Source organism: Schistocerca nitens, chromosome 9 (genome assembly GCF_023898315.1).
Source record: "Schistocerca nitens isolate TAMUIC-IGC-003100 chromosome 9, iqSchNite1.1, whole genome shotgun sequence".
Classification (NCBI taxonomy): domain Eukaryota; kingdom Metazoa; phylum Arthropoda; class Insecta; order Orthoptera; family Acrididae; genus Schistocerca; species Schistocerca nitens.
In genome coordinates, this window is record NC_064622.1 from 401,388,061 (window position 1) to 401,415,909 (window position 27,849).

General features: G+C 39.2%; 1 protein-coding gene across 1 annotated transcript in view; it reads right to left on the reverse strand.

Annotated features, from left to right (window-relative positions):
- Window positions 1-16,164: 16,164 nt before the first annotated feature.
- Window positions 16,165-27,849, reverse strand: part of LOC126204406 (aldo-keto reductase family 1 member B1-like) — a 29,075-nt gene continuing 17,390 nt past the window's right edge. The window contains exons 6-7 of the mRNA XM_049938784.1: window positions 27,548-27,696; window positions 16,165-16,426 (exon numbers count right to left, since the gene is read on the reverse strand). Of these exons, the coding sequence (XP_049794741.1) occupies window positions 16,384-16,426; window positions 27,548-27,696 (192 nt within the window). The 3' untranslated portion in view covers window positions 16,165-16,383. The remainder of the gene's footprint in view (window positions 16,427-27,547; window positions 27,697-27,849) is intronic.

Below are 27,849 nucleotides of genomic sequence, written 5' to 3' on the forward strand. Positions count from 1 at the left end.
AACGAAATAACATTTTTAATAGGTTAGAACAAATTGCAATTACTCATTTACACACACACACACACACAACATTTTTAATGAGTTGCAACAAACTGTAGTTCTTTATCTCTCTCTCTCTCTCTCTCTCTCTCTCTCTCTCTCTCTGTTTAGAATTTGGCTAAGCCTTTTATTCAGGGCTGATCTGAAGACAGCTTAACAAGAAAATTTTGAAGACAGGTGATGAAAGATCGATGAACTGCTGTCTCAACAAAAGAAGAAAGAATTTCTCCAGGAATATTGTCATGAGAGAGATTGCCATTGTGCTGCCAATTGCTACACAGGGTGGGCCTTCACTGTATTTGCAGCTGTAATGCAGAGAAATGTGGCATCTTCCACAGAATAAAAAAGTAGATTGAACAGGTATTGTGAAGTAGTGCAGCATGGCTCATTGTCACAATCACATGGATGAATAGATGTTAGATTTTGTAAATAATACTGAGTTGAATCCAAAGGACGATATGTAGATGGTATTTCAGCTGATTCTGGCTACCATACAGGGAACTCGGGTGAATCAGAGGACAGCAATTAAGATTCTAATAAAATTTCCTGTGCCAACAGCAGAGGAAACTGTAAGAAATAAAATGTTTCTGAAAACATAAATTTTTGCTTCTCATTTTTCATTGCAACTGAGGTTTCGTTTTATGAAAAACACTCATTTTACTTGTCTCTACATGTGGCCTCATTCAAAGAGCAACCATATCCTTATGGTATTAGAAAAGATAATAGGGGCAGTTATGTTGCAATGGTTTCTGGTAGTCCTGGTAAGGTTGGTATTTTGCAAGATAACAATGATGAACACGTTATAGCTATAGGAGACTGTGATTTTCATCTGAATGACACAGAATTGAACCATGCACGTGCTACAAGGCAACACAATTCGGGTAAAAGATACTTTCTAAGTAACTTGTCGGTTTAGAGGTTGAAGCATCTGAATGAGTCAAGTGGGACTTAGTTCCTACTAACTCCTGGGAGGCATAGACAGAAATTGTGCTTCAGGAGCTTCTGGTCCTTCTCCAAAGTAAAAAGTGATGTTCTGTCGAGTGCTTGGCATTTGTTTATTGACAAACCTGTTCTCAAACATATTCAAATACACTCTGAAACAGACGTGTAGAGTGTTGGGATGTGGAGAATTGTCATTAGTATTACAAGAGCTTGATACATTTCTTGCTATCCTTTACTTTAGGGTTGCACTGAATCCAAGGGAACAGAAGTGGACCGTCTTTGATCATAGAAGTAGGAAATACAATTTAAGAACTCTTGTGATGTCACATACCTGCTTCAGAGAACTTCTCCCAACCAGTGGAATGGGGATAGGGGCGAGGGGGTTGTTCAAAAGTCACTTTTTGTGTTCTTAAGTAACTCAAAAATTGTGGCTTCCAGGAAAAATACTTCCCAGCAAAAAATTAAACTAAATTACATTTTGCACAAGAAAGGTTCTATTCTTTTTTTCTATAGGACTAATAGTTTCCATGTTGCAGGGGATGGAAGAGCCACAGGTTTTAATGCTACAAAATTAATGTCAGTTGTTAAATGAAGTGGGTTAAGAAACAAAGATTCAGTTTGTGTACCACAGCTAAGTGCAGTAGAATCGTATGAAGGGATAAACTGCATTCTGCAGGTGTGACAGGCTGGACAGGGGTTGGGGTGACGGATGTTGAGTTAGACACGTCAGGGAAGGTGAGTCGTGGGACTGTGGTCATGCACCTGCCTCCTTCGTACATCTGCAAACAGAATAGTGAGCAGGCAAATCCCCACTCCCTCTGCTCCTCTACTTCACAAGAAGTAATCACAAGAGTGGTTCACAAAGATATACTGACCATTACACAACTCAGACCATGAATTACTGGTGATGCAGAGCACAGAGTTGCCGAGGGGTTTTTATTTTCCACAAATTGTGTTATCAATACATGGAATACATATATAAGTTACTAATAATACTAATTCAAGAAATATATATGGACAGATTCTATGTAAATCTCTGAAAACTGTTCTACACAGCAGGAGAGGAAATTGTTTCCTGGTCATCCTGCAGGGCAGTTGTAGGCTTCTTCTGCAAAAGGCAATGTCTCCCACCATGAGTGCTGCTCACTTTTCAATTTACAGACAGACTATATCTCCCCAGAAATTCCTGTCCACTTATGTTACATGAGTACACAAAAAATTGAACTCACATTTGTTACAGTGGAATTATTTTCAGAATAGTAAGTGAGTACTTATCTGCAGTTTTTAAGTGAGCTTTAATGTGAAATACATTACTCTATTGACAATGGCTGAGAAGTCTATTAATCTGTAATTTTGATGTCGTCAGTGATCTATGAAGCGCTGAGATTGGATTGGTAAATGTTGCACCTTGTGGTATTGCAAAAGCTATGTAACTGTACTTTAAAAATGGATACAAACAGTCTCACTTGCAAAAACCTCTTCGTCTGAAGCAAATAAACGGGCACAAAAAAAATGTCTTCCTTCAAGGCTTCAAAAATATGGAGAGAGAGTGGGAGAGTATGGAGGGTATGAAAGAGCTTCCCAGCACATCTGCACCGTAATCATATCAACCATGGTAACATGTGGGATTGATGTCTTTATAAAAAAAAGTGGAGAACTTGATAGAATTATATTACAATATGATCTCTTGTCTTTCAGAATCAGTTCTGCTGGGCCTCATTGTCATTTCTAGTGGAATGCAAATTTATTTAACCACTAGTTGGCTGGCTAAGCATTTCCATCTCATCTCAGAAAATGTTTGCACTGACTCATCACTGATTTTTTCAAAAGTTATGGTATATGCATGGCTTGACCACAAATGAAATACGTAAAAGTGGGAGCTCCCTGTAGTACATTGTTTAGAAAAATTTGCATTTATGGTGCTGGTCGATTGCGACCTGAGCCATTTTGTTAGTGGTTTTTACGTAGTGCTAGTACAGTGGGACGAGAACAAAACAGCAATCTAAGGATCATGGAAACTATGTGGAAACTTTTCTTTTTTCATATTTTCAATTTTTATACTACTTACACTGCAAATAAACTGAAACAATACCAAACATATTGCATTTATTAAAACTTTTATAAAAGTCATGAAAAGGAAAGGCAACAGAAAAAATTCCGAATTGCAAATAAATTTTTGGGAAGTGATTGTATCAGTAACTTCAGATACACAATAAGATACTTTTATTGTTTCATAGTTGATGATTTACACATGGTGGTGTTCCCCAGTGGCCTATTTTACCTGCACCATAAACTTTTGGGTGCAACTGCCACAGCAACTCGAAGGTGAAAATGAAACAAACAGAATATCAAATTCTGTATGTTTTGCAACCTCTTCTTGAAAAGATATCTGCAGGGTCCTCATGGGACACTGTAAGTACATGCAGTTTTGTCAAAGATATGGTTGGATACCATGGCTGCTATATGAAATAAATTCTTGACAGTGTTTCCTTTCTTGGAAACCTATTTGCGATTCCAAATTTTCCTTTCACTAATTTTTTCAAGCCTTTCATGAAAATATTAGTACAAAAAATACACTGAAAATTATTTTTTAAAATGATTTCAGTTAGTTTCCAGTATAACATTAAAAGTGAAAATAAATTTCTACACAGGGGCTCAACCCTTGCGTTGCCGTTCTCTATCCTCTCCACTACACCACCAGCTGCTGTAAACCATGCTAACACAAATGGCTCATGGCTCACCAAACCAGAGCCAAAATGACTACACTTTTCTAAACATTTGGCATCTGTATCTCTCACTTATGTCCCTTTTATTTCTTCACGAACCCTGCATGTACCATACATCTGGACGAAATTGGTTACGAACAGTATATGGAGTCATAACGAGTGTCAATTGACAACATTGCATGCCACAAGGCCAACAGCAACCAGCGCAAAGCCTCACGCCTGACAACATGTGCCCGCCGGTGGCCGCACCAGTCTCACGCTAAATGTTGTGTGCCTGCCATCAATGTCATGTCAACTACTACACTCGCAGTAATCACATGTTAATGGTTATTATTGTTTTGGAAAAGTCAGTGAATCTAATGACTGTGATGGCTGCATGATGTGTTCCACAGGGATTTGTCAATTGTGGGCATGATGCACAAGAATCATGCAACCCTACTAGAAATGGACAATCATTTTACTAATGAATTAAATGGTTTACTGAGTGACTGAAATGACCACAAAATATTAATGTTGCTTTCAACACTACATAAAAATGATCACTTTTTAAATGTCAGTACTTGATTTGGTACCTCTGAGAAATAGGTCCACATATAAGGCACATGACCTTCTATTTATGTTCATCTCAGCACCACACAAAAAGCAGACTTAAAATACTATTAAAATTGAAGAATGAGGTTTGATAATACTGGATATGTGTTATGATGATTAGAATGTAACAACTGAACATTTCTGGGTCACAGTCTGAGTTACACTTTTTGAAAGGCTCAAGTTTCTCATATCACATTTGTTTGCCTCCAAATTCACAAACTGGTTTAGTCCTTACTACTTCCTCCCAAAATATGGAAACCAAAGAGCCTGCAGTAGAAGATATTTTTTCACAGTATCAAAGATGAAGTGTTCACAGCTCTAAGGATATGCATTTTGGAGACAGTGTCTACTAGACAATATTGCTTCAAATGATCGTCCTGGAATCTTGAACATTCATCCTGGGATAGCATGTATATCCTAATGCCAATGTAGGAGCAGTAAGTTAACCACTGTGCCAAATTTTTAGCATTGCTCAAATTACTGGCAGGTAGAAGTTACATAGTTCTCCATCACACTGTTGCATGAAAATATTGAAACGGATTGTAAATCCATACAGGTCAAGCTGGAAATCAAATACAAACCTCTGGACTTAACACAACTTCACTGTATGCACTGTACAGTTATGCCACACAGTGGAGTGCAGCAACACAGCAGTTGGTACAATTTGACCTGAGGGTGATTTCATCTCGAATCATACAGGTTATGTCAACTCATGATCGAGAATTTCTCTGGAAAAAATATATATGAAGACTTCTATATCATAAGTGTTGAGAAATGAAGTGTTTTCGTTTCATCCAAATTTTTGTTAATGGTATAAGCACTCCATATTCAGGCCAGAAGTGGCCCATCGGGACCATCCGATCGCCGTATCATCCTCAGCTGAGGATGCGGATAGGAGGGGCATATGGTCAGCACACCACTCTCCCAGTCATTATGATGGTTTTCTGTGACCGGAGCCGCTACTATTCAGTCGAGTAGCTCCTCAATTGGCATCACAAGGCTGAGTGCACCCCGAAAAATGGCAACAGCACATGGCTTAACTTCGGTGATCTGATGGGAACCAGTGTATCCACTGCGGCAAGGCCATTGCCTTTTAATGGTATAGCCCTTTGAAAAATGTATATTTTGTAAATAACTCTTAAAACAGTAGAGAACAAAATATATGTATAATTAATAAACAAAATGTACTGGAGACCTGGCAGATGTTTTTCCATTAAAGTTCCCTCTTAGTGTGTTGAAATTGAATTGACACTCGCACACTTGCTTTAACTTCACAAATTTAAGATGAAAATAGGATATTTGAGTTAATTTTCTCACTTAATTTTTTTTTTTCTAATTTGGAAAGTCACAGAACGCTATCTTTTCTGTCATGTTACCAGATACTACTGATGTAATTATATGTAGTATCTTCTCTACTCCAGCTCTCTGTATTATGTAAATATTTATTACTAAAAATGTAAAAAAATTGCATTTCCACGAGTTTTTGTGAATTATTTATTCGAAGCCCTCCATCCAAAAATTTTTGAGAATTACACAAAACATCATTTGGTTAATATGTTAGTAGTCAGTGCAAACACAGTGGGCAATATTTTTTTGTGTAAAGTGTTCAAAATTTTTCAACATTCTGCACATTCGCATAACTGAATTTCTAGTGTAAAATACGCAGGTAGGCAACACTGTTTCCAGCAATTTTCTGTTTACAACAAACGAGTGAAAACTTGCACACAAACCATTCTGCATCAAGTTTTGTGTTTGGTTTGCACTTTATGTTAGATATATTTCAGTGAGAAAATACAGTAGTGAAAGAGGGAGGTGTGTGGACTGTGAAAAAAGATGCAAGAAGGTAGTGTTTAAGAAAAGTGAAAAACACTTCACCGTTGTTGGAAATCTGTCAGAGGCATTGCAGACAGATCTTGATCCCAAACAACAACATTGGCATCACACCCACTGTGCAGGAATTGCTACGCTCACTACAGGAAGAAATTTAGTGACAACCTACCAGAACAATCACCATCACTCGAATGTGAAACTGAAGGAGACAGTGTAGATGTTTATATTTCTGAGAGTGAAGTTGCTTATGTGTTGAATGTTCGCATTTCTGCTGTAGCCTCTACTATAGCCCCCTTAAACATCCAGAAAAGGTAAGAAGCACAAGCAGAAAAAAGTGTGTAAAAAGAAAAGTGGAAAAAATTGAAACAGAATTCACACACGCAACATCTTCAAAACTTTGTGAAGCGTGTAATGTGGATAAACTTTGTACAGAACCTGAAGATAGTGATATGTGCACAAGATGTGATGTGATGAGCTCAGTAGCCACCTATACTAAGAAGGTATAGTTACTGACACTGACACCAGGTAGCTACCTTTAGCAACAGGTACAGAAATAAATACCCACTTCCTTACATTATTTGATTTCAAAAGCTCATAAAATAAAGCATGAGAAAGATATTTGGGCACAGCCAGATTCTTACTGTGGACATCTGCTGCAGGATGGTAACTTACTATTGCTCTGGAATATTACCTAAGTGATAACAAAGATTGCAGCAGGCAAAGTCCTAACCAGGCTGATATCTCTGTTAGTGAAAATGACAAAAAAGTTAAAAAAGGTATTATGATAATATCAATAAGAAAAGCATATCTCCTACTGAAAATGGGGAACCCAAATTTAAAAACTGGTCTCACAAAATTCTACTCCTTATGCCCAGAATTGGTAAAATGGCAGCCAGTGAAGAAAATATTCATATGTATTTACTGCACTAATCCGAAATTTGTTTGTTTCACCAAAAACAGTATCACAGGAAAGAAGCACAGAGAGATGGAGCTGATGCTTTTGTGTATATGTCAAGATCCACATAATAAACTTTAGGTTGCAAGAGTGTGCAATGTGTCCTGGTGCTGAAGTGATGACTGTTGAAACATTACACCTTCAATGTGTTTCAGCTTTATGACCTTGGTCAACAGTGTAGTACACGAATCAAGACAAAAAAATTGATATTTTCAACAACAGGTCATGGAAAAACTGTGTGTGATGGGATAGAAGGTGTCTATGAACATCTTGCAACAAGATTTAATCTCCAGCATGAAGCTGTTGATGCTATAAAGAGATGCTACTGGATTTGTAAACATCTTATCCACATTAGTAACAAACATGAAACTCTTTAATTCTAAATTAAAGTACTTTCAGGCAGTTCCAATTAAAAAAGAAGAGTGGCCTGCTATGAAGCTTGTGGAAGGGTTTCAATCAAGTCACAACTGGGTTGCATGCCGGAGTGGCACATACATTGCAAGAACAGTTCTACATGAAATGCAGCCTGTTACTGTGTGTGAAATGCAGAGACCACAGTGTACATTAGAAGACTTTGTAGTGAGCCACTTCATTTCATGTGTGTATGACAAAGATAGCCGTACCGTAGGTACAACCACAACGGAAGGGTATCTGTTGAGAGGCCAGACAAACGTGTGGTTCCTGAAGAGGGGCAGCAGCCTTTTCAGTAGTTGCAAGGGCAACAGTCTGGATGATTGACTGACCTGGCCTTGTAACAATAACCAAAACGGCCTTGCTGTGCTGGTACTGCGAATGGCTGAAAAAAAGGGGAAACTACGGCCGTAATTTTTCCCGAGGGCATGCAGCTTTACTCTATGAATAAATGATGATGGCGTCCTCTTGGGTAAAATATTCCGGAGGTAAAATAGTCCCCCATTCTGATCTCCGGGCGGGGACTACTCAAGAGGATGTCGTTATCAGGAGAAAGAAATCTGGCGTTCTACAAATTTGAAAAGGGAAATGGATAGGTTAAAGTTAGATATAGTGGGAATTACTGAAGTTCGGTGGCAGGAGGAACAAGACTTCTGGTCAGGTGACTACAGGGTTATAAATACAAAATCAAATAGGGGTAATGCAGGAGTAGGTGTAATAATGAATAGGAAAATAGGAACGCGGGTAAGCTACTACAAACAGCTTAGTGAACGCATTATTGTGGCCAAGATAGATACGAAGCCCACACCTACTACAGTAGTACAAGTTTATATGCCAACGAGCTCTGCAGATGACGAAGAAATTGAAGAAATGTATGATGAAATAAAAGAAATTATTCAGATAGTGAAGGGAGACGAAAATTTGATAGTCATGGGTGACTGGAATTCGAGTGTAGGGAAAGGGAGAGAAGGAAACGTAGTAGGTGAATATGGATTGGGGCTAAGAAATGAAAGAGGAAGCCGCCTGGTAGAATTTTGCACAGAGCACAACTTAATCATAGCTAACACTTGGTTTAAGAATCATGATAGAAGGTTGTATACATGGAAGAACCCTGGAGATACTAAAAGGTATCAGATACATTATATAATGGTAAGATAGAGATTTAGGAACCAGGTTTTAAATTGTAAGACATTTCCAGGGGCAGGTGTGCACTCTGACCACAATCTATTGGTTATTACCTGTAGATTAAAACTGAAGAAACTGCAAAAAGGTGGGAATTTAAGGAGATGGGACCTGGATAAACTGAAAAAACCAGAGGTTGTACAGAGTTTCAGGGAGAGCATAAGGGAACAATTGACAGGAATGGGGGAAAGAAATACAGTAGAAGAAGAATGGGTAGCTTTGAGGGATGAAGTAGTGAAGGCAGCAGAGGATCAAGTAGGTAAAAAGACGGGGGCTAGTAGAAATCCTTGGGTAACAGAAGAAATATTGAATTTAATTGATGAAAGGAGAACATATAAAAATGTAGTAAATGAAGCAGGCAAAAAGGAATACAAACGTCTCAAAAATGATATCGACAGGAAGTGCAAAATGGCTAAGCAGGGATGGCTAGAGGACATCTGTAAGGATGTAGAGGCTTATCTCACTAGGGGTAAGATAGATACTGCCTACAGGAAAATTAAAGGGACCTTTGGAGAAAAGAGAACCACTTGTATGAATATCAAGAGCTCAGATGGAAACCCAGTTCTAAGCAAAGAAGGGAAAGCAGAAAGGTGGAAGGAGTATATAGAGGGTCTATACAAGGGTGATGTACTTGAGGATGTAGATGAAGATGAAATGGGAGATACAATACTGCGTGAAGAGTTTGACAGAGCACTGAAAGACCTGAGTCGAAACAAGGCCCCCGGAGTAGACAACATTCCATTGGAACTACTGACGGCCTTGGGAGAGCCAGTCCTGACAAAACTACCATCTGGTGAGCAAGATGTATGAAACAGGCGAAATACCCTCAGACTTCAAGAAGAATATAATAATTCCAATCCCAAAGAAAGCAGGTGTTGACAGATGTGAGAATTACCGAACAATCAGTTTAATAAGCCACAGCTGCAAAATACACTCCTGGAAATGGAAAAAAGAACACATTGACACCGGTGTGTCAGACCCACCATACTTGCTCCGGACACTGCGAGAGGGCTGTACAAGCAATGATCACACGCACGGCACAGCGGACACACCAGGAACCGCGGTGTTGGCCGTCGAATGGCGCTAGCTGCGCAGCATTTGTGCACCGCCGCCGTCAGTGTCAGCCAGTTTGCCGTGGCATACGGAGCTCCATCGCAGTCTTTAACACTGGTAGCATGCCGCGACAGCGTGGACGTGAACCGTATGTGCCGTTGACGGACTTTGAGTGAGGGCGTATAGTGGGCATGCGGGAGGCCGGGTGGACGTACCGCCGAATTGCTCAACACGTGGGGCGTGAGGTCTCCACAGTACATCGATGTTGTCGCCAGTGGTCGGCGGAAGGTGCACGTGCCCGTCGACCTGGGACCGCACCGCAGTGACGCACGGATGCACGCCAAGACCGTAGGATCCTACGCAGTGCCGTAGGGGACCGCACCGCCACTTCCCAGCAAATTAGGGACACTGTTGCTCCTGGGGTATCGGCGAGGACCATTCGCAACCGTCTCCATGAAGCTGGGCTACGGTCCCGCACACCGTTAGGCCGTCTTCCGCTCACGCCCCAACATCGTGCAGCCCGCCTCCAGTGGTGTCGCGACAGGCGTGAATGGAGGGACGAATGGAGACGTGTCGTCTTCAGAGATGAGAGTCGCTTCTGCCTTGGTGCCAATGATGGTCGTATGCGTGTTTGGCGCCGTGCAGGTGAGCGCCACAATCAGGACTGCATACGACCGAGGCACACAGGGCCAACACCCGGCATCATGGTGTGGGGAGAGATCTCCTACACTGGCCGTACACCATTGGTGATCGTCGAGGGGACACTGAATAGTGCACGGTACATCCAAACCGTCATCGAACCCATCGTTCTACCATTCCTAGACCGGCAAGGGAACTTGCTGTTCCAACAGGACAATGCACGTCCGCATGTATCCCGTGCCACCCAACGTGCTCTAGAAGGTGTAAGTCAACTACCCTGGCCAGCAAGATCTCCGGATCTGTCCCCCATTGAGCATGTTTGGGACTGGATGAAGCGTCGTCTCACGCGGTCTACACGTCCAGCACGAACGCTGGTCCAACTGAGGCGCCAGGTGGAAATGGCATGGCAAGCCGTTCCACAGGACTACATCCAGCATCTCTACGATCGTCTCCATGGGAGAATAGCACCCTGCATTGCTGCGAAAGGTGGATATACACTGTACTAGTGCCGACATTGTGCATGCTCTGTTGCCTGTGTCTATGTGCCTGTGGTTCTGTCGGTGTGATCATGTGATGTATCTGACCCCAGGAATGTGTCAATAAAGTTTCCCCTTCCTGGGACAATGAATTCACGGTGTTCTTATTTCAATTTCCAGGAGTGTACTAACACGAATTCTTTACAGACGAATGGAAAAACTAGTAGAAGCCGACCTCGGGGAAGATCAGTTTGGATTCCGTAGAAATACTGGAACACGTGAGGCAATACTGACCTTACGACTTATCTTAGAAGAAAGATTAAGGAAAGGCAAACCTACGTTTCTAGCATTTGTAGACTTAGAGAAAGCTTTTGACAATGTTGACTGGAATACTCTCTTTCAAATTCGGAAGGTGGCAGGGGTAAAATACAGGGAGCGAAAGGCTATTTACAATTTGTACAGAAACCAGATGGCAGTTATAAAGAGTCGAGGGGTACGAAAGGGAAGCAGTGGTTGGGAAGGGAGTGAGACAGGGTTGTAGCCTCTCCCCGATGTTATTCAATCTGTATATTGAGCAAGCAGTAAAGGAAACAAAAGAAAAATTTGGAGTAGGTATTAAAATCCATGGAGAAGAAATAAAAACTTTGAGGTTCGCCGATGACATTGTACTTCTGTCAGAGACAACGAAGGACTTGGAAGAGCAGTTGAACGGAATGGATGGTGTCTTGAAGGGAGGATATAAGATGAACATCAACAAAAGCAAAACGAGGATAATGGAATGTAGTCGAATTAAGTCTGGTGATGTTGAGGGTATTAGATTGGAAATGAGACACTTAAAGTAGTAAAGGAGTTTTGCTATTTGGGGAGCAAAATAACTGATGATGGTCGAAGTAGAGAGGATATAAAATGTAGACTGGCAATGGCAAGGAAAGCGTTTCTCAAGAAGAGAAATTTGTTAACATCGAGTGTAGATTTAAGTGTCAGGAAGTCTTTTCTGAAAGTATTTGTATGGAGTGTAGCCATGTATGGAAGTGAAACATGGACGGTAAATAGTTTGGACAAGAAGAGAATAGATGCTTTCGAAATGTGGTGCTACAGAAGAATGCTGAAGATTAGATGGGTAGATCACATAACTAATTAGGAGGTACTGAATAGGATTGGGGAGAAGAGGAGTTCGTGGCACAACTTGACCAGAAGAAGGGATCGGTTGGTAGGACATGTTCTGAGGCATCAAGGGATCACCAATTTAGTATTGGAGGGCAGTGTGGAGGGTAAAAATCGTAGGGGGAGACCAAGAGATGAATACACTAAGCAGATTCAGAAGGATGTAGGTTGCAGTAGGTACTGGGAGATGAAGAAGCTTGCACAGGATAGAGTAGCATGGAGAGCTGCATCAAACCAGTCTCAGGACTGAAGACCACATCACCATGACAATCAGTGTTGGGTGGGACAGATAAGTCTCTCATGAGCTGCAAGATATAACCATCTTCTTTATGACACCACATGGCCCTGCTACTGCTTTCAAATGGCCATCAGTGAGCAGTTCCCATTTGCCAAGTGCTGTTCTTGTTGGATCATCCTTGTCTGTGTGTAAATTCAGCTTGGCTACACAAGTTCAATGAGAAGCAGATGAAAAATATAACTGAACTATTTTCAACAGTGAAATGTTGATTGTTACATTGTAGACAATTTTAATGCACAGAAACTCATGAAGAAGCAAAATCATGACTGAAGACAGTAATAATTTGTGAATAATATAAAAATAAAAATGGGTATATATATTCTCTATCTTATTTTTGTTATAAAATGCTTTCGAACAAAATTGTGAATTGTTTTCTACCTCACTTATAATGATGTATAGTAACTGTTTTGATTCAGAAATACCAGTTTTGCATGAAATTTACTTAAAATCATCAATTGATTCAAATATTTGTGTGTCCATGATTTTTTGACGTTGAGAGTACAGCTAGGTCTATCAAAAAATTCTCATATTTTGTACAGCTAAGTATTGCCCACTCTGATTGTACATTCCAAAATTACAATGACCAACTAACATATTATACTATACATACATATGTACATACATACTACACATACATTATTAGAACATTTAGGATGGGATTTTGGAGAAAATTTCTAAATAACCAAAAAATTTCAGATTCTTTCATCTTTATGTACAAATATTTTGACAGCTTAAGAATTTCATTCATTAATATCACAGCTGAGAGTTAGCAGTCCTTCCATCATTTCTCAGGACAGTTAACATCCTGCGACTACTCATTATTTTCAAAAAATAGTTTCAGAATTCGCAAAAAGCTACAAATTTTCAGTTATTAAAAAAAAAACACCTCAGAAGTGTGTATATACTAACCATGTCTCCTAGTACTGGAAACAATGCATTTATTGAAAATGAATTGAGATCTCTATCGTTTTTGGTTCCTTTATTACAAATACTCTCGTTCACAAAGATCTGTAGCATTTTAGCAGATCATCAGAAAATCAAAATATCATAGTTTTGGAGAGGTATCATGTGATTTACTGATGCAACATTCACTCTTGATCTGTATGATTTGAGAGGAAATTATGCTAAGCTGTAAAACAAGCACCGATATTCAATAGTACAGAATGAGCACATTGATGCATCTGAACATTTTAACAAAAATGAAAACTTTACACACGTGTTGAAACATGGCAAAGCAACCTACTGTAAACCCTCACTGTGTGAACTTAAAATTACTGAAAGGAACGGGGATCTGGCAGACTGTTATTCTGATTGTGGAAGTGTTTGTCTTATGTTCTTAGTATTTATCAAGTGTTACATCATTTAATCTCAAGATGTATCAACAAACGATTTTTGGGCAAGCTTTGTGAACAACATAAGGCATGCTTTCCACTGAAAATATTGTGGCTAACGTTTGTAATAATTTGCAACTGAAGATGATAAGTAAATGAAACTTTCACCAATTTATAAAACTGAGGCTTCATATAAAAAATACAATGAATTAATTGTACAAATATTTTCACTGATTCAGTATCTCAAGTACTTCAAAATACTACATAAGCTGCCTGGACGGCACAGCATGACACGTAAGCATGTGGTACTGATCGCACTTTTTTACTTGGCCCATTAATGGAGGATTCTGACAGCAGAAGCTTGCAATCAGCTTGTAGCACATTGGCTGCTGAGACGAACCCCAGCCCCTTCTCCTAGAGGAGACAGCCTGCGGCTTACAAAAGCAACGAATGTGCAATAAGTTAATGCATAGTAGAAATTGGCACGAAAGTTGACAGCGAGGCACTTCATGGTCAGATCCCAGGTAAAGCCTCTTCACATGGATTAACACTGTATTCATAAAAGTTATTGTTACAGCAGACAACAGTGTTGCATAGTTTATGTTTGCAGAGACCATAAACATTCCGGAGCTGACTTCCACCAGAAGGGAGCCGAGAGGTAGCATACGACAACCTACCTCTACTTGCGTGGACGGTTGGTCTGAATGACACAGGGTTACAACACTTCGGTCTGATATTCAACAAACCATAAGGTAGCTCAGAAAGGATGCTTTTCATGGATGGAAGCTAGACAAAATTTATGCACATCACTGCAAGGTGCTAAAGGCATTTTATCTTCTAGATGTACACAAAATTAATATGTACACAGCTGAATATGATTTATTGCTTCTTCTGAAACCCAGTTCCTGCAATTACATAAAGGTTTTCAGAAGACTTTAGGGTGACCATGTTAGTCCAACCTGATGTGGATACCACTCACTTCAGCATGTACAGTTCAGTAAACTTTGCTTCAGCAACATTCAAGTATGAGATGCACCAATGTTTCGTACGCATACCAAAATTTGAAGGCTGCCATCTGCTCTGCCTACAACAACCCACTACACAGTTCAATAGAGCCATTTTGTGTATTCAAACCAGTCAAGTTATTTGTGTTGTCTGTCTATAACTCAATTCTCCTGAAAGCACTTTATGACATTAGTGGTAACCAGAAGCTGAATAAATATCGTAAGATTTTGAGATTTCACAGTGGTGCACAGATTGTCCAAGTAGTATCCTAAGACTACAATATCAATGAGGCACCACTGGACTCTGCCAACTCATACAGATACCTGTGATTAATACTTTGTAGGAATATGAAACGGAATGATTGAAATGGCTCAGTTATGAGAAAAGCACATGGCAGAACACTGGTGAAATGCAGCCTACTAATGAACTGGCTCACCATCACTTAGTAAGAGCACAATGCTTTGTTTTGTCTTCTATATGGAAATGCAAACGCCGTGTGGGTAGGGCCTCCCATCAGGTAGACCGTTCGCCTGGTGCAAGTCTTTCGAGTTGACGCCACTTCGGCAGCTTGCATGTCGATGGGGATGAAATGATGATAAGGACAACACAACACCCAGCCCCTGAGCAGAGAAAATCTCCGACCCAGCCAGGCATCAAACCCAGGCCATTAGATATGACATTCCGTCGCATTGACCACTCGGCTACCAGCGGCGGACTGTCTTCTATATGTAAAGTTTAAAATGTTTGTCACAAGGAGAAAGACCCAAGAGTCCACTAGTGATATTTAACTTACTGTAACATGTTTGCTTATAAATAAAGGAAGGTACAGCCTTCACTTTTTTCTGCGAGCAGTGAGAAACCCTATCAGCTTTTCATTTACAACTGTTACTGTAAAATTTCAGATGTGGGACATGTCCACCATTGGCATAGTCCCAGAAATGAAGTTTGACATTTAATTAACCACACAGCAAAGACTGACTGGGCAGTCACATTATGCATATAATTTTCAAAAATTAGAGCAGTACACATCTTTAACGTTGTGAATCCTTCCACAATAAATCCGAGATAAACTGTAATGATCAGTATCAGCATTCTTAGTTAGTAATATTCTACATGGAGCGAAGCAAAAATTAATTAGGTACCCTGGAGAGGGCAAAAGTAATTATAATCTTTCATTACTTCCTTTTATCTTGTTAAGTAGCAATCAAACTATCGCGACAAAGCCTACTTACAAAGTTTCAAGAACCCGCTTTAAATTATGATTCTAGGAATATTCTACAACCCCCTACTTTTCACTCACATTGGGATTGTGAGGACAAAATTAAGATTAATTACAGCACATAAAAAAGCATTTAAATTTCCATTCTTCCCACACTCAATACATAAATGGAACAGAAAGAAACTGTAATAACTGGTACAATGGGACATACCCTCTCCAAAGTATTTAACAAAGGTTAGTGGAGTATACATGTAGATGTATTGCTACAGTGGGCTGTGAGTGGAGAATAGATATAACATACAATTGGTACACAATAGCACAACTTTATTTCAAACTAATATTTGATTGTACATGTAATATATGGAACATTGTATTACAACAACAATGGAAACAAACGAATATCATGACATCTATTACATATAATTATGAAATGTTTTACTGATTAAATTAAGATGTTTAATCTGCGAATCAGGCAGTTGTCATGATGTGTCACTTCACATCAAGTTTTGAAATTTCTGGACTTCAGAACTCATCATGGAATGGGTAGTTCATGGAAGCTTTGGTCCTGAAAACAAATATTGCATTTTACATATTATTTACAACTCAAATTAGCCAATTATTAGTGACCTACTGAGCTTGTGTGAGCATTTCCCTAGGACTGTAGAGAGCACTATGCAATCCTTAACATAGTTAATGACCAATTTAAAACAAAAATATGTTAGTGCAAGCAGCCTTCTACAAAATGAAAGCAATTTAAATATTTAGTCATAAAACTCAATTCACAGACCTTGTCAAGGTAAGATGGCTTGCACGCCTCAACAAAACATACAACCACACCATAGGGGCAACAACAACAACAACAGAGCAATTAATGAGAAGAGGCCTGACTAACTTGTGGGTACCTGAAGAGGATCAGCAGCTTCCCAGTACGAACTGATGACATTAATGAATATGATCTTCTGTGTTGGGACTGCCAATTGCTTAAAGCAATGCAAAATTACACTTATTATTTCCCTAAAGCATGCAGCTCTAATGTATGGCTTAATAATGATGACATACTCCTGAGGTATCAAAGTACTCCATTCAGATTTCCGGGCAGGGACTACTATTATTCCGAGGAAAAGGGGGGGGGGGTTGAAACTAGTGTTTTACAGATCGGTGTGTTGGCTATTAAGATTCTATACTGGATAGGCAGGTTGGAGAATCTAAAAAGGAACAGATATAGGCCAGATATAGTGGGAAAATAGTTAAGTGCAGTGGCAGGAAGAAAATGATTTACGGTCAGTTGAGTACGGAGTTCAAGTATAATATCAAAAAGGGTAATGCAGATCAAATTATAAGTAAGAAACCAGAAATGTGGCTAAGCTAAAATACAGCAGAGTGAACACATTACCATAGCCAAGACAAACACAAAGCTAACACCCATCACAAAGTACAAGTTTATATGTCATCTGGATCCGGAGTTGATATAGAGCTTGAAAGAATATACAATGAAACAGAATAACAGGGTGTATATGCGGACAAGGAAAAAAAAAAATATATTCATGTACTTCCCAGTTAAAAATACACTTTCTCCCAGTTGAAGACACACTTTTTCCATGTTAAGTGACAGTTTACCAGCACTTTAGAAAACAAAAACTCAGGGAAAAAGACACGTTTTGCAAATATCTTTGATGTGCAGCAACATGTATGCTGTGTATTTTTGTATTACGGAAGTATACAATGGAATCCCACCAAACACCACGTTACTTTCCCAATCATTGAAATTGAGATTGTGATGCACTTTTGTAAGCCAGTCATAGCTCACGTCACGTGATCTCGCCAGCCGATGACAGCGGATATTCACAGCATAGGACACATGATGTAGTCAGCCAACAGCAACATCACTGTTAAGTAGCACTAACACACGAAGAGGGAAAGTTAATAGATTAAATTAATATACATAGTGTTGCTACAAGAAAAGCAAAGCTTTCACATATAATATTGATCTGTAAGGTTAATAACCCCCCCCCATGAACCATGGACCTTGCCGTTTGTGGGGAGGCTTGCGTGCCTCAATGACACAGATAACCATACCATACGTGCAACCACAACGGAGGGGTATCTGTTGAGAGGCCAGACAAACGTGTGGTTCCTGAAGAGGGGCAGCAGCCTTTTCAGTAGTTGCAGGGGCAACAGTCTGGATGATTGACTGACCTGGCCCTGTAACACTAACCAAAACGGCCTTGCTGTTGTAGTACTGGGAACGGCTGAAACCAAGAGGAAACTACAGCCGTAATTTACCCGAGGGCATGCAGCTTTACTGTATGATTAAATGATGATGGAGTCCTCTTGGGTAAAATATTCCAGAGGTAAAATAGTCCCTCATTCGGATCTCCGGGCGGGGACTACACAGGAGGATGTTGTTATCAGGAGAAAGAAAACTGGCGTTCTACGGATCGGAGCGTGGAATGTCAGATCCCTTAATTGGGCAGGTAGGTTAGAAAATTTAAAAAGAGAAATGGATAGGTTAAAGTTAGATATAGTGGGAATTAGTGAAGCTCGGTGGTAGGAGGAACAAGGCTTTTGGTCAGGTGACTACAGGGTTATAAATACAAAATCAAATAGGGGTAATGCAGGAGTAGGTTTAATAATGAATAAAAAAATAGGAGTACAAGTAAGCTACTACAAACAGCACAGTGAACGCATTATTGTGGCCAAGATAGACACGAAGCCCACGCCTACTACATTAGTTCATGTTTATATGCCAACTAGCTCTGCAGATGATGAAGAAATTGAAGAAATGTATGGTGAGATAAAAGAAATTATTCAGGTAGTGAAGGGAGACGAAAATTTAATAGTCATGGGTGACTGGAATTCGAGTGTAGGAAAAGGGAGAGAAGGAAACGTAGTGGGTGAATATGGATTGGGGCTAAGAAATGAAAGAGGAAGCCACCTGGTAGAATTTTGCACAGTGCCTAACTTAATCATAGCTAACACTTGGTTCAAGAATCATGATAGAAGGTTGTATACATGGAAGAACCCTGGAGATACTAAAAGGTATCAGATACATTATATAATGGTAAGACAGAGATTTAGGAACCAGATTTTAAATTGTAAGACATTTCCAGGGGCAGATGTGGACTCTGACCACAATCTATGGGTTATGAACTATAGATTAAAACTAAAGAAACTGCAAAAAGGTGGGAATTTAAGGAGATGGGGCCTGGATAAACTGAAAGAACCAGAGGTTGTACAGAGTTTCAGGGAGAGCATAAGGGAACAATTGACAGGAATGGCGGAAAGAAATACAGTAGAAGAAGAAGGGTAGCTTTGAGGGATGAAGTAGTGAAGGCAGCAGAGGATCAAGTAAGTAAAAAGACGGGGGCTAGTAGAAATCCTTGGGTAACAGAAGAAATATTGAATTTAATTGATGAAAGGAGAACATATAAAAATGCAGTAAATGAAGCAGGCAAAAAGGAATACAAACGTCTCAAAACTGAGATCGACAGGAAGTGCAAAATGGCTAAGCAGGGATTGCTAGAGGACAAATGTAAGGATGTAGAGGCTTATCTCACTAGGGGTAAGATAGATACTGCCTACAGGAAAATTAAAGAGACCTTTGGAGATAAGAGAACCACTTGTATGAACATCAAGAGCTCAGATGGAAACCCAGTTCTAAGCAAAGAAGGGAAAGCAGAAAGGTGGAAGGAGTATATAGAGGGTCTAAACAAGGGCGATGTACTTGAGGACAATATTATGGAAATGGAAGAGGATGTAGATGAAGATGAAATGGGAGATACAATACTGCGTGAAGAGTTTGACAGAGCACTGAAAGACCTGAGTCGAAACAAGGCCCCCGGAGTAGACAACATTCCATTGGAACTACTGACGGCCTTGGGAGAGCCAGTCCTGACAAAACTCTACCATCTGGTGAGCAAGATGTATGAAACAGGCGAAATACCCTCAGACTTCAAGAAGAATATAATAATTCCAATCCCAAAGAAAGCACGTGTTGACAGATGTGAAAATTACCGAACTATCGGTTTAATAAGTCACAGTTGCAAAATACTAATGCGAATTCTTTACAGGCGAATGGAAAAACTAGTAGAAGCCGACCTCGGGGAAGATTAGTTTGGATTCCGTAGAAATGTTGGAACACGTGAGGCAGTACTGACCCTATGACTTATCTTAGAAGAAAGATTAAGGAAAGGCAAACCTACGTTTCTAGCATTTGTAGACTTAGAGAAAGCTATTGACAACGTTAACTGGAATACTCTCTTTCAAATTCTGAAGGTGGCAGGGGTAAAATACAGGGAGCGAAAGGCTATTTACAATTTGTACAGAAACCAGATGGCAGTTATACGAGTCGAGGGGCATGAAAGGGAAGCAGTGGTTGGGAAGGGAGTGAGACACGGTAGTAGCCTATCCCCGATGCTGTTCAATCTGTATATTGAGCAAGCAGTAAAGGAAACAAAAAAAAGTTTGGAGTAGGTATTAAAATCCATCGAGAAGAAATAAAAACTGAGGTTGGCCGATGACATTGTAATTCTGTCAGAGACAGCAAAGGACTCGGACGAGCAGTTGAACGGAATGGACAGTGTCTTGAAAGGAGGGTGTAAGATGAAAATCAACAAAAGCAAAATGAGGATAGTGGAAGATAGTCGAATTAAGTCGGGCGATGCTGAGGGAAGTAGATTAGGAAATGAGACACTTAAAGTAGTAAAGAAGTTTTGCTATTTGGGGAGCAAAATAACTGATGATGGTCGAAGTAGAGAGGATATAAAATGTAGACTGGCAATGACAAGGAAAGCGTTTCTGAAGAAGAGAAATTTGTTAACATCGAGTATAGATTGAAGTGTCAGGAAGTCATTCCTGAAAGTATTTGTATGGAGTGTAGCGATGCATGGAAGTGAAACATGGACAATAAATAGTTTGGACAGGAAGAGAATAGAAGCTTTCGAAATGTGGTGCTACAGAAGAATGCTGATGATTAGATGGGTAGATCACATAACTAATGAGGAGGTATTGAATAGAATTGGGGAGAAGAGGAGTTTGTGGCACAACTTGACTAGAAGAAGGGATCGGTTGGTAGGGCATGTTCTGAGGCATCAAGGGATCACCAATTTAGTACTGGAAGGCAGCGTGGAGGGTAAAAATCGTAGAGGGAGACCAAGAGATGAATACACTAAGCAGATTCAGAAGGATGTAGGCTGCAGTAGGTATTGGGAGATGAAGAAGCTTGCACAGGATAGAGTAACATGGAGAGCTGCATCAAACCACTCTCAGGACTGAAGACCACAACAACAACAACTTCCTCATGCCTTTTCACCTTCCCCATTATGGCCTAACCAACATCCCCAACTACTACTCTCTTCCTGTCTGTCCAACATTCACTCCTCCACCAATACTACCCATCAATCCTCCATAACTGTTAATAAGCTGCAAGAGAAGCTAAGCTTTCGCATATAATGTTGATCTTTTTTGTGCATGTTACACTTTAAGATATATCACACAAATGTGCCAAAAATGTCTGATCTTCAGGGTTCAAAATTCTTCTAAATGACTCGTCATCAAAGAGTTGATTTTTAAATGAGAGTCAAACATTCTGTGATTTAAGAAATTCATGGTACATTCTCGCACGTAGTTCAACTTACGTGAAAGGATATTTACTATGAAAGTAACGCTTTTCAAACCACCATTCGCAATGTTTTCCCGCAACCTTTTAGAAATAGGTTCGTTTCAGCAGTTGCCAGAGAGCACAGATAACAGGCGAAACCACGCTTGCACAGCTACCATGACGTACGAAGCCCGTATGTACGCATGTGTAAAACATTGAAAGATCATACATTATGTCATAAAAGAATCAAAACATCAGAGGATACTCCAAGAGCTTCGGAATTTTGTGATTCGTACTAAAATGTGCGCATTTAAAGTGCATACTTAAAGTGCACATTCGTATGTCCAGATTACCAATGAAGTAGACCTCGACCTGATATTAAGCTTTTCAGTGTGGTTGTCAGGATGTAAATTTTCTTGGAGCACCAGTACTGTATTATATCATGTTTGGCTCTTTATTATGCCATAATGCCATATGTGCTAGAAGATGAAAACGTGCACTTGAAATGCAGTGAACTGTTGAAACTAGCCAGTACTGTGGAATTAAATATTCCGTTTCAAATACATTGACTGCCTCTTCGGAAAAGGTAAATAAAAGTCAAATTTCTTTAGCAAACAGACAAAAATAACTTCATTGTTCTGCAAGGCAATTAATGCTTGACTCACTAAATGTAAACACAGGTCACGTGGAGACCACCCACTGAAACTCAGACTGCTCTGCGCATCAGCCCTGGATCTACGATATTTTCTAACCAAATCAATACTAAAAAAAAATCAAATGTTCTAAAATATGTTCATCTTGTAGTGCACATCTTTCTGAAAAATATGAAACATAGAACATACGTGTTCGAGGAAATGTAAGACATGTTACTTGGTCTTAAGTGTGCCAAAATGTGGTGCCACGCCTCTTCATACAGCATTCTTCTATCACATGTCACAGTATTTCCCTCTGTGGAATTGAAACGTGTATATTTTGTAATGGATGCCATCAAACTATAATCAGGAGAGTGGAAATTGAAATGTTCTGTGGTGCCTCTCCTGCTCCCAGTAAGCCGGTATGACAGACTGCCCCTCTAAAAAAAAACTCACAATTAATAGCAAATGGAATTATTTGTAATCGGGAGAACAAGAACTCTTCAGAAAATTTGCACTCTTTATTGCCTATTAGCTAATAACTTGCTGTTTTGTGTGACATAAAATTAAATACAGCATACATAAAACCAATAAAGACAAGAGACAAGCAAGAAAGTACACATTTCTTCAATCCTTAGCTCCTAACATTTGTTTCTCTCTAATCTTGCTACAGCTTTACATGGTAAGCTTTCCTTTCTGCAAAAGAATCTATTACCTCATCAAAATTCGCCAAACGTTTTGCAACATGAAAAATTGAAATGTCATTATCTAATACTGAAAAAAGCTGTTAATTCAAATAATACATAAGACCGGTGAGGTTTCTTCATCTGATTCATTCTATTTTGACACTAGGTAAAACAAAATAGGCCTTTCTAATATTGCAGCAATTTTGCAACACAGCAAATAAACGAGACTGTTTTGGCACAAATGGTCATTTTTATAGCACAACAGAATATAATTCATGAAGTAGCAGTATCAAATGCCTATTAGGCCTACTACAAGCAAAAAGCTTTATGTTAGGAAATAGTTCCACATTTCATTCATACACACCAGTTTCTCAACCATGGGATCGAAAAGTAGGATTACAAAATTTTTATATATATATTTGGAATTGTCTTATTCTTCCATAATTTGTTTGATTTCCCGTTTCTTCTCCTTCCTCGTTCTAACAAACAATCTTATCACCACCAATTCTGTAGCCATTCCTGCCATTGTCAAAATTTGTTCGCCGATTAACTCCACTAACCCTGCCAGAATCACAGGTTTAGTTATCCTGCGATTATTCTCTGGTTAGGCGTTGTTACATGTTTGTACGACACGTTTTCCGCGTTCCTTCCAGAATAGAACTTAAGCGACTGGTAGCTGGGGACTGTACAATAGGTTCTTACTGTGTAGCGATCTGGCCAAAAATTTTCTGTCAAAATTTTATTTTCTTGGATACATAGAGAAGATAACACGTAATCTTTCTCACCTGTTATTCGTGTTAGCCGTTTATTTCCATTGTGGTGGTCTGAATCTAAGGATTTCGCTAGTAATTAGAACAACACTGATCATTCGCCAACCCAATCAACCACTTAATCAGACAGCGATTGGCTTTCATCCGTTCGGCTTTACACCACTCAGCTCATATAGCCCAGTCCCCTTTTGTCTGCGGAAAGTTTATTTCTAGATGTGATGCGGATTCTCCTGACAGAAACATCACATACACTATGCATGCATTCAAAAATCAACTTATGATTCATTCATAAATCAACTTAAAACGCGTTTAAAAATGTTCAAAAACCAAAATGGATGCGCTTCAAAATCATATAAATAATCGATTTGTGAAACAAGATTTTTTTCCTCAAGAATATGAATTTGGTGCCCCTTTTCCCAGTAACATCTAGCTGCTTGCCGCGACTGCTTGCACAGCCAACAGCCACATTCCTGTAGCCAGAAGCGGGAGAATATACTACTCAAACGCAACTCACCTGCGCATGCGCATGAGCCCACTCGTAACTGCTAAAATGAATCTAATATAAACAGTTATGACTTCACGCTTAGAGGAGGCAATCTGTTGTTATGAAGCATTGCATAGTCTTCCTAAAGCCTTTGACACATTTTGCTGTTGGCAGACACTTGCATGAGCACTGTGTGTCGTTGTATATCGGGCATTTCCTTTGCAATTTAAGTTATTTACATTTTTTTCTCTCGTTTATGTTTTATTGTTGAAGTATTATTCAGCAGTAGTATCCTTTGTTAGGTAATACCCTTTGTTAGAGTGTTGGTTCTTACCAGTCAAAATTACAAAAATTTAACAGAACACTAAAAACAATGAAAAATTCCCGGAATTCTAAAAAGTTCCTGCGGTTTTCCCGGTTTTCTCCAGGATGAAAAATTCTCGGGTTTTTCTCATACTTCCCAGTTGTCCCAGGTCATATACACCCTGAATAAATGATTCAGGTAGTTTAGTGAGGCAAAAGTTAATTTGATGGAGATAGGAATCTGAAAGTAGGAAAAAAAAAAAGAGAAGAAATATTAGAAAATGGACTGGGAGAGAGGAATGAAAATGGAGGTTACCTGGTAGATATTATTAAGAGCACCATTTAATCATTGCTAGTTTCAGAATCAAGGCAAAATTGTTATGTGGAAGAAACTTGTGAACAAAGTTAAACCAGAAGAAATAAAAACTTCTGAGGTTTTTCATATTACAATATGCTGCATATTTTCGTATAACAAAGTATATTTTAATTCCACCAAACACCAAGTACGTTAGTTTCTGAAGCATTGAAATCAAAATTGTGATGTGCTTTTGCAAGCCTGTCATAGCTCATGTCACATGAACTTGCCAGCCGATGATGATAGCAGATATTCAGAGAACTCGTGATTTAGTTAGCCAATAGCACCATCACTGTAAAATAGCATGAATATACAAATAGCAACAGTTAATGGTTTAAATTAATATACATAGTATAGCTACAAGAAAAGCTAAACTTCGGCCGGCCGAAGTGGCCGTGCGGTTAAAGGCGCTGCAGTCTGGAACCGCAAGACCGCTACGGTCGCAGGTTCGAATCCTGCCTCGGGCATGGATGTTTGTGATGTCCTTAGGTTAGTTAGGTTTAACTAGTTCTAAGTTCTAGGGGACTAATAACCTCAGCAGTTGAGTCCCATAGTGCTCAGAGCCAAAAGCTAAACTTCCACTTGCAACATTGGTCTTATTTTGCACGTGTTCCATTTTAAGATACATCTGACAAATGTGCCAGTAAAATGGAGATGTGAACGTCTGGTCTTCTGAGATCCAAATGCTTGTAAGTGGCTGGCCCCCAAAGTGTTAACCTTTAAATGACAATCAAACGCTCTACAATTTAAAAATTGAAAGCACATTTGCACACATAATTCATCTGGCGTAAAATGAAATTTACTGTGAAAGTAATGCTAAACCACCATTCGCAATATGTGCAGCTACAGTGACATAGGAAGCCCCATATGTTTGTATGTACACAGCATTAAGAGATCTTACATTACATCATAAACGATACAGGGCATCAGATGATGCTTCAAGAGCATCTGAATTCATAAACCTTACTAAACTGCATAATTTGGATTAAGGTGCACATTCATGTACGGATGCACGAATAAGTAGGTCCCAACCAGATATTATGCTTTTCTTTGTGGTTTTTGGGATGCAAATTTTCCTGGAGTACCAGTAGTAAATTATCTCGTGTTTTTTTCCTTTATTATGGCATAATGCCATCTGTGGCAGTTGATAAAAATGTGGTCTTGAAATTTAGCGAACAGTTAACACTAGTCAATAATGTTTAAAATAAACAGACTGCCGAAAATCTGGAAATAAAATACAATCAGGAAACTGAAATTACTAACAAAATTTAGTCTTCTATAATTATGTGATGTATTTCAATTCACTTGCTAGCTCCCGACCACAGAAATCCGTTTTGTTTTCATTTGATGTAATAGCTTTAAACGAAGAGGAAACAGCAAAATCACAACACATAAACACAGGTCACATGGAGACCACCCCACACGAATCTGGCAGCTTGGGTGTGCCATAAACATTTTTTTCAGGTAGGATCTGGCTGCTTGTTACTACTGCTGATACAGCTAACAGCTGCACTGTAATTAGCCAGAAGCAGGAGAAGGTAATGCTCATACGCGACTCAACTGTGTATGTGCATCAGCCCCTGGCAACTGCTGAAACGAACCTAAAGTAAACTGTTGTGACATCACGCTCATCGGAAGCTGTTTTTTCTTATGAATTGTTGCATAGTCTTCGTACTACAGCCTTTTACACATTTTGCTGTTGGCAGACACTTGAGTGTGCACTGTGTTTTGTTGTTGTAAATGGTGCATTGCCCTTGCTATGTAGGTTTTATTTTGCTTTCTTCCCTAGTTTATGTTTTATTGCTGCAGTATTATTCTGCAGTCGCAGGCTAAAGTAAAATTCTTTGTTTCAGTTCTTAGCTGTCAAATCTACAAAAATTTAACTGAAAACCAAAACAATGAAAAATTCCTGAATTCTAAACAAATGCCCAGGTTTTTACCTTGTTCTGGCTTATCTCTCCGCAATCACATCAATGATATGTCGCAGCTTAATTCATAGACAAATGCCCACAAGCCAGCATTTCTTGAAGCATACAATTCAATAAATATACACACCAAGAATGAGAAAGCCAATGTTCTCTTCCAGTAACATATAGAAAAGCATATAATAAGGAGGCACTCTTACTTAGAAGTACTCAAGGATGCTTCTCACACATTCAAAAAGAATTTTTACAAAGTGTACTTTAAAATATCTCCAAAAACGAATTTGCTTTAAAAGTATTCCATTAATAACTTTACTCAGATGGGAGGCCACATACACTTACCTCTACTTATACTTTACATTTTATTCCAATGAACTTAAAATCACAATCAAATGAAAATGAGACACAAGGGAAAAAGTAAGTTAACTGTATTATTTAAAAAGTAATTACCACACTGTGAGATAGACAGTCAGTGCCTTCACAGAAACATGTTTTTGTTTCTCTATTGAACCATGATTGCTCTATCACACACCTCTTCGCCCAGAGCAAATCAACAGCCACCAATGTCATTCTTAAGGAGTGCGAATTGTGTGGGGCGAAATCAGGACTCTATGGAGGATGTGTAAGGGCCTTCCAGTAAAATTTCTACAGTTTACTTTAAACAACCTTGGCAACATGTGGGCAGTCTCACAGGAAGTCCTGAAGTAACATTCATGGTCATTTATTTGCTTCAGATGAAGCAATCATGGTTCCATAATTGTAGAAAATATTTTCTCTCTTGTATCACAGTGGCATAAATATACAAACTGTTATGGTGATTACTTTTGAAATAATGAACAGTTTACTTACTTTTTTCGATTTGTCTCTATTTCATTTATCTGTCCCTTGGACAGAACAATGGAAATATCAGGTTTAGGCAAAAATCTGTAACTTACTCATTAAATGCGCACACCCTGTAGTTCTTATTGAAAGTGTCAATGTAAGCTAGGTCTTCAGCATTCAGCACAAAATCAAAAACATTGAAGTTCTCCTTAATTCTTTCCTTGTGAACAGATTTTGGAATTGGAACTGTGCCAATTTGAATCTGAAACAAAATATAAAGGCGTATTACGAACAAATCTTGATAACCATAATGTTTTAAGTTCAATGATTAACAGAAAGCACCTCAGCTGTATCAACATGTTTATTTGCTTAGTTTTGTTCTTAAATCATCATGGGTCATTCCATATCAAATCAC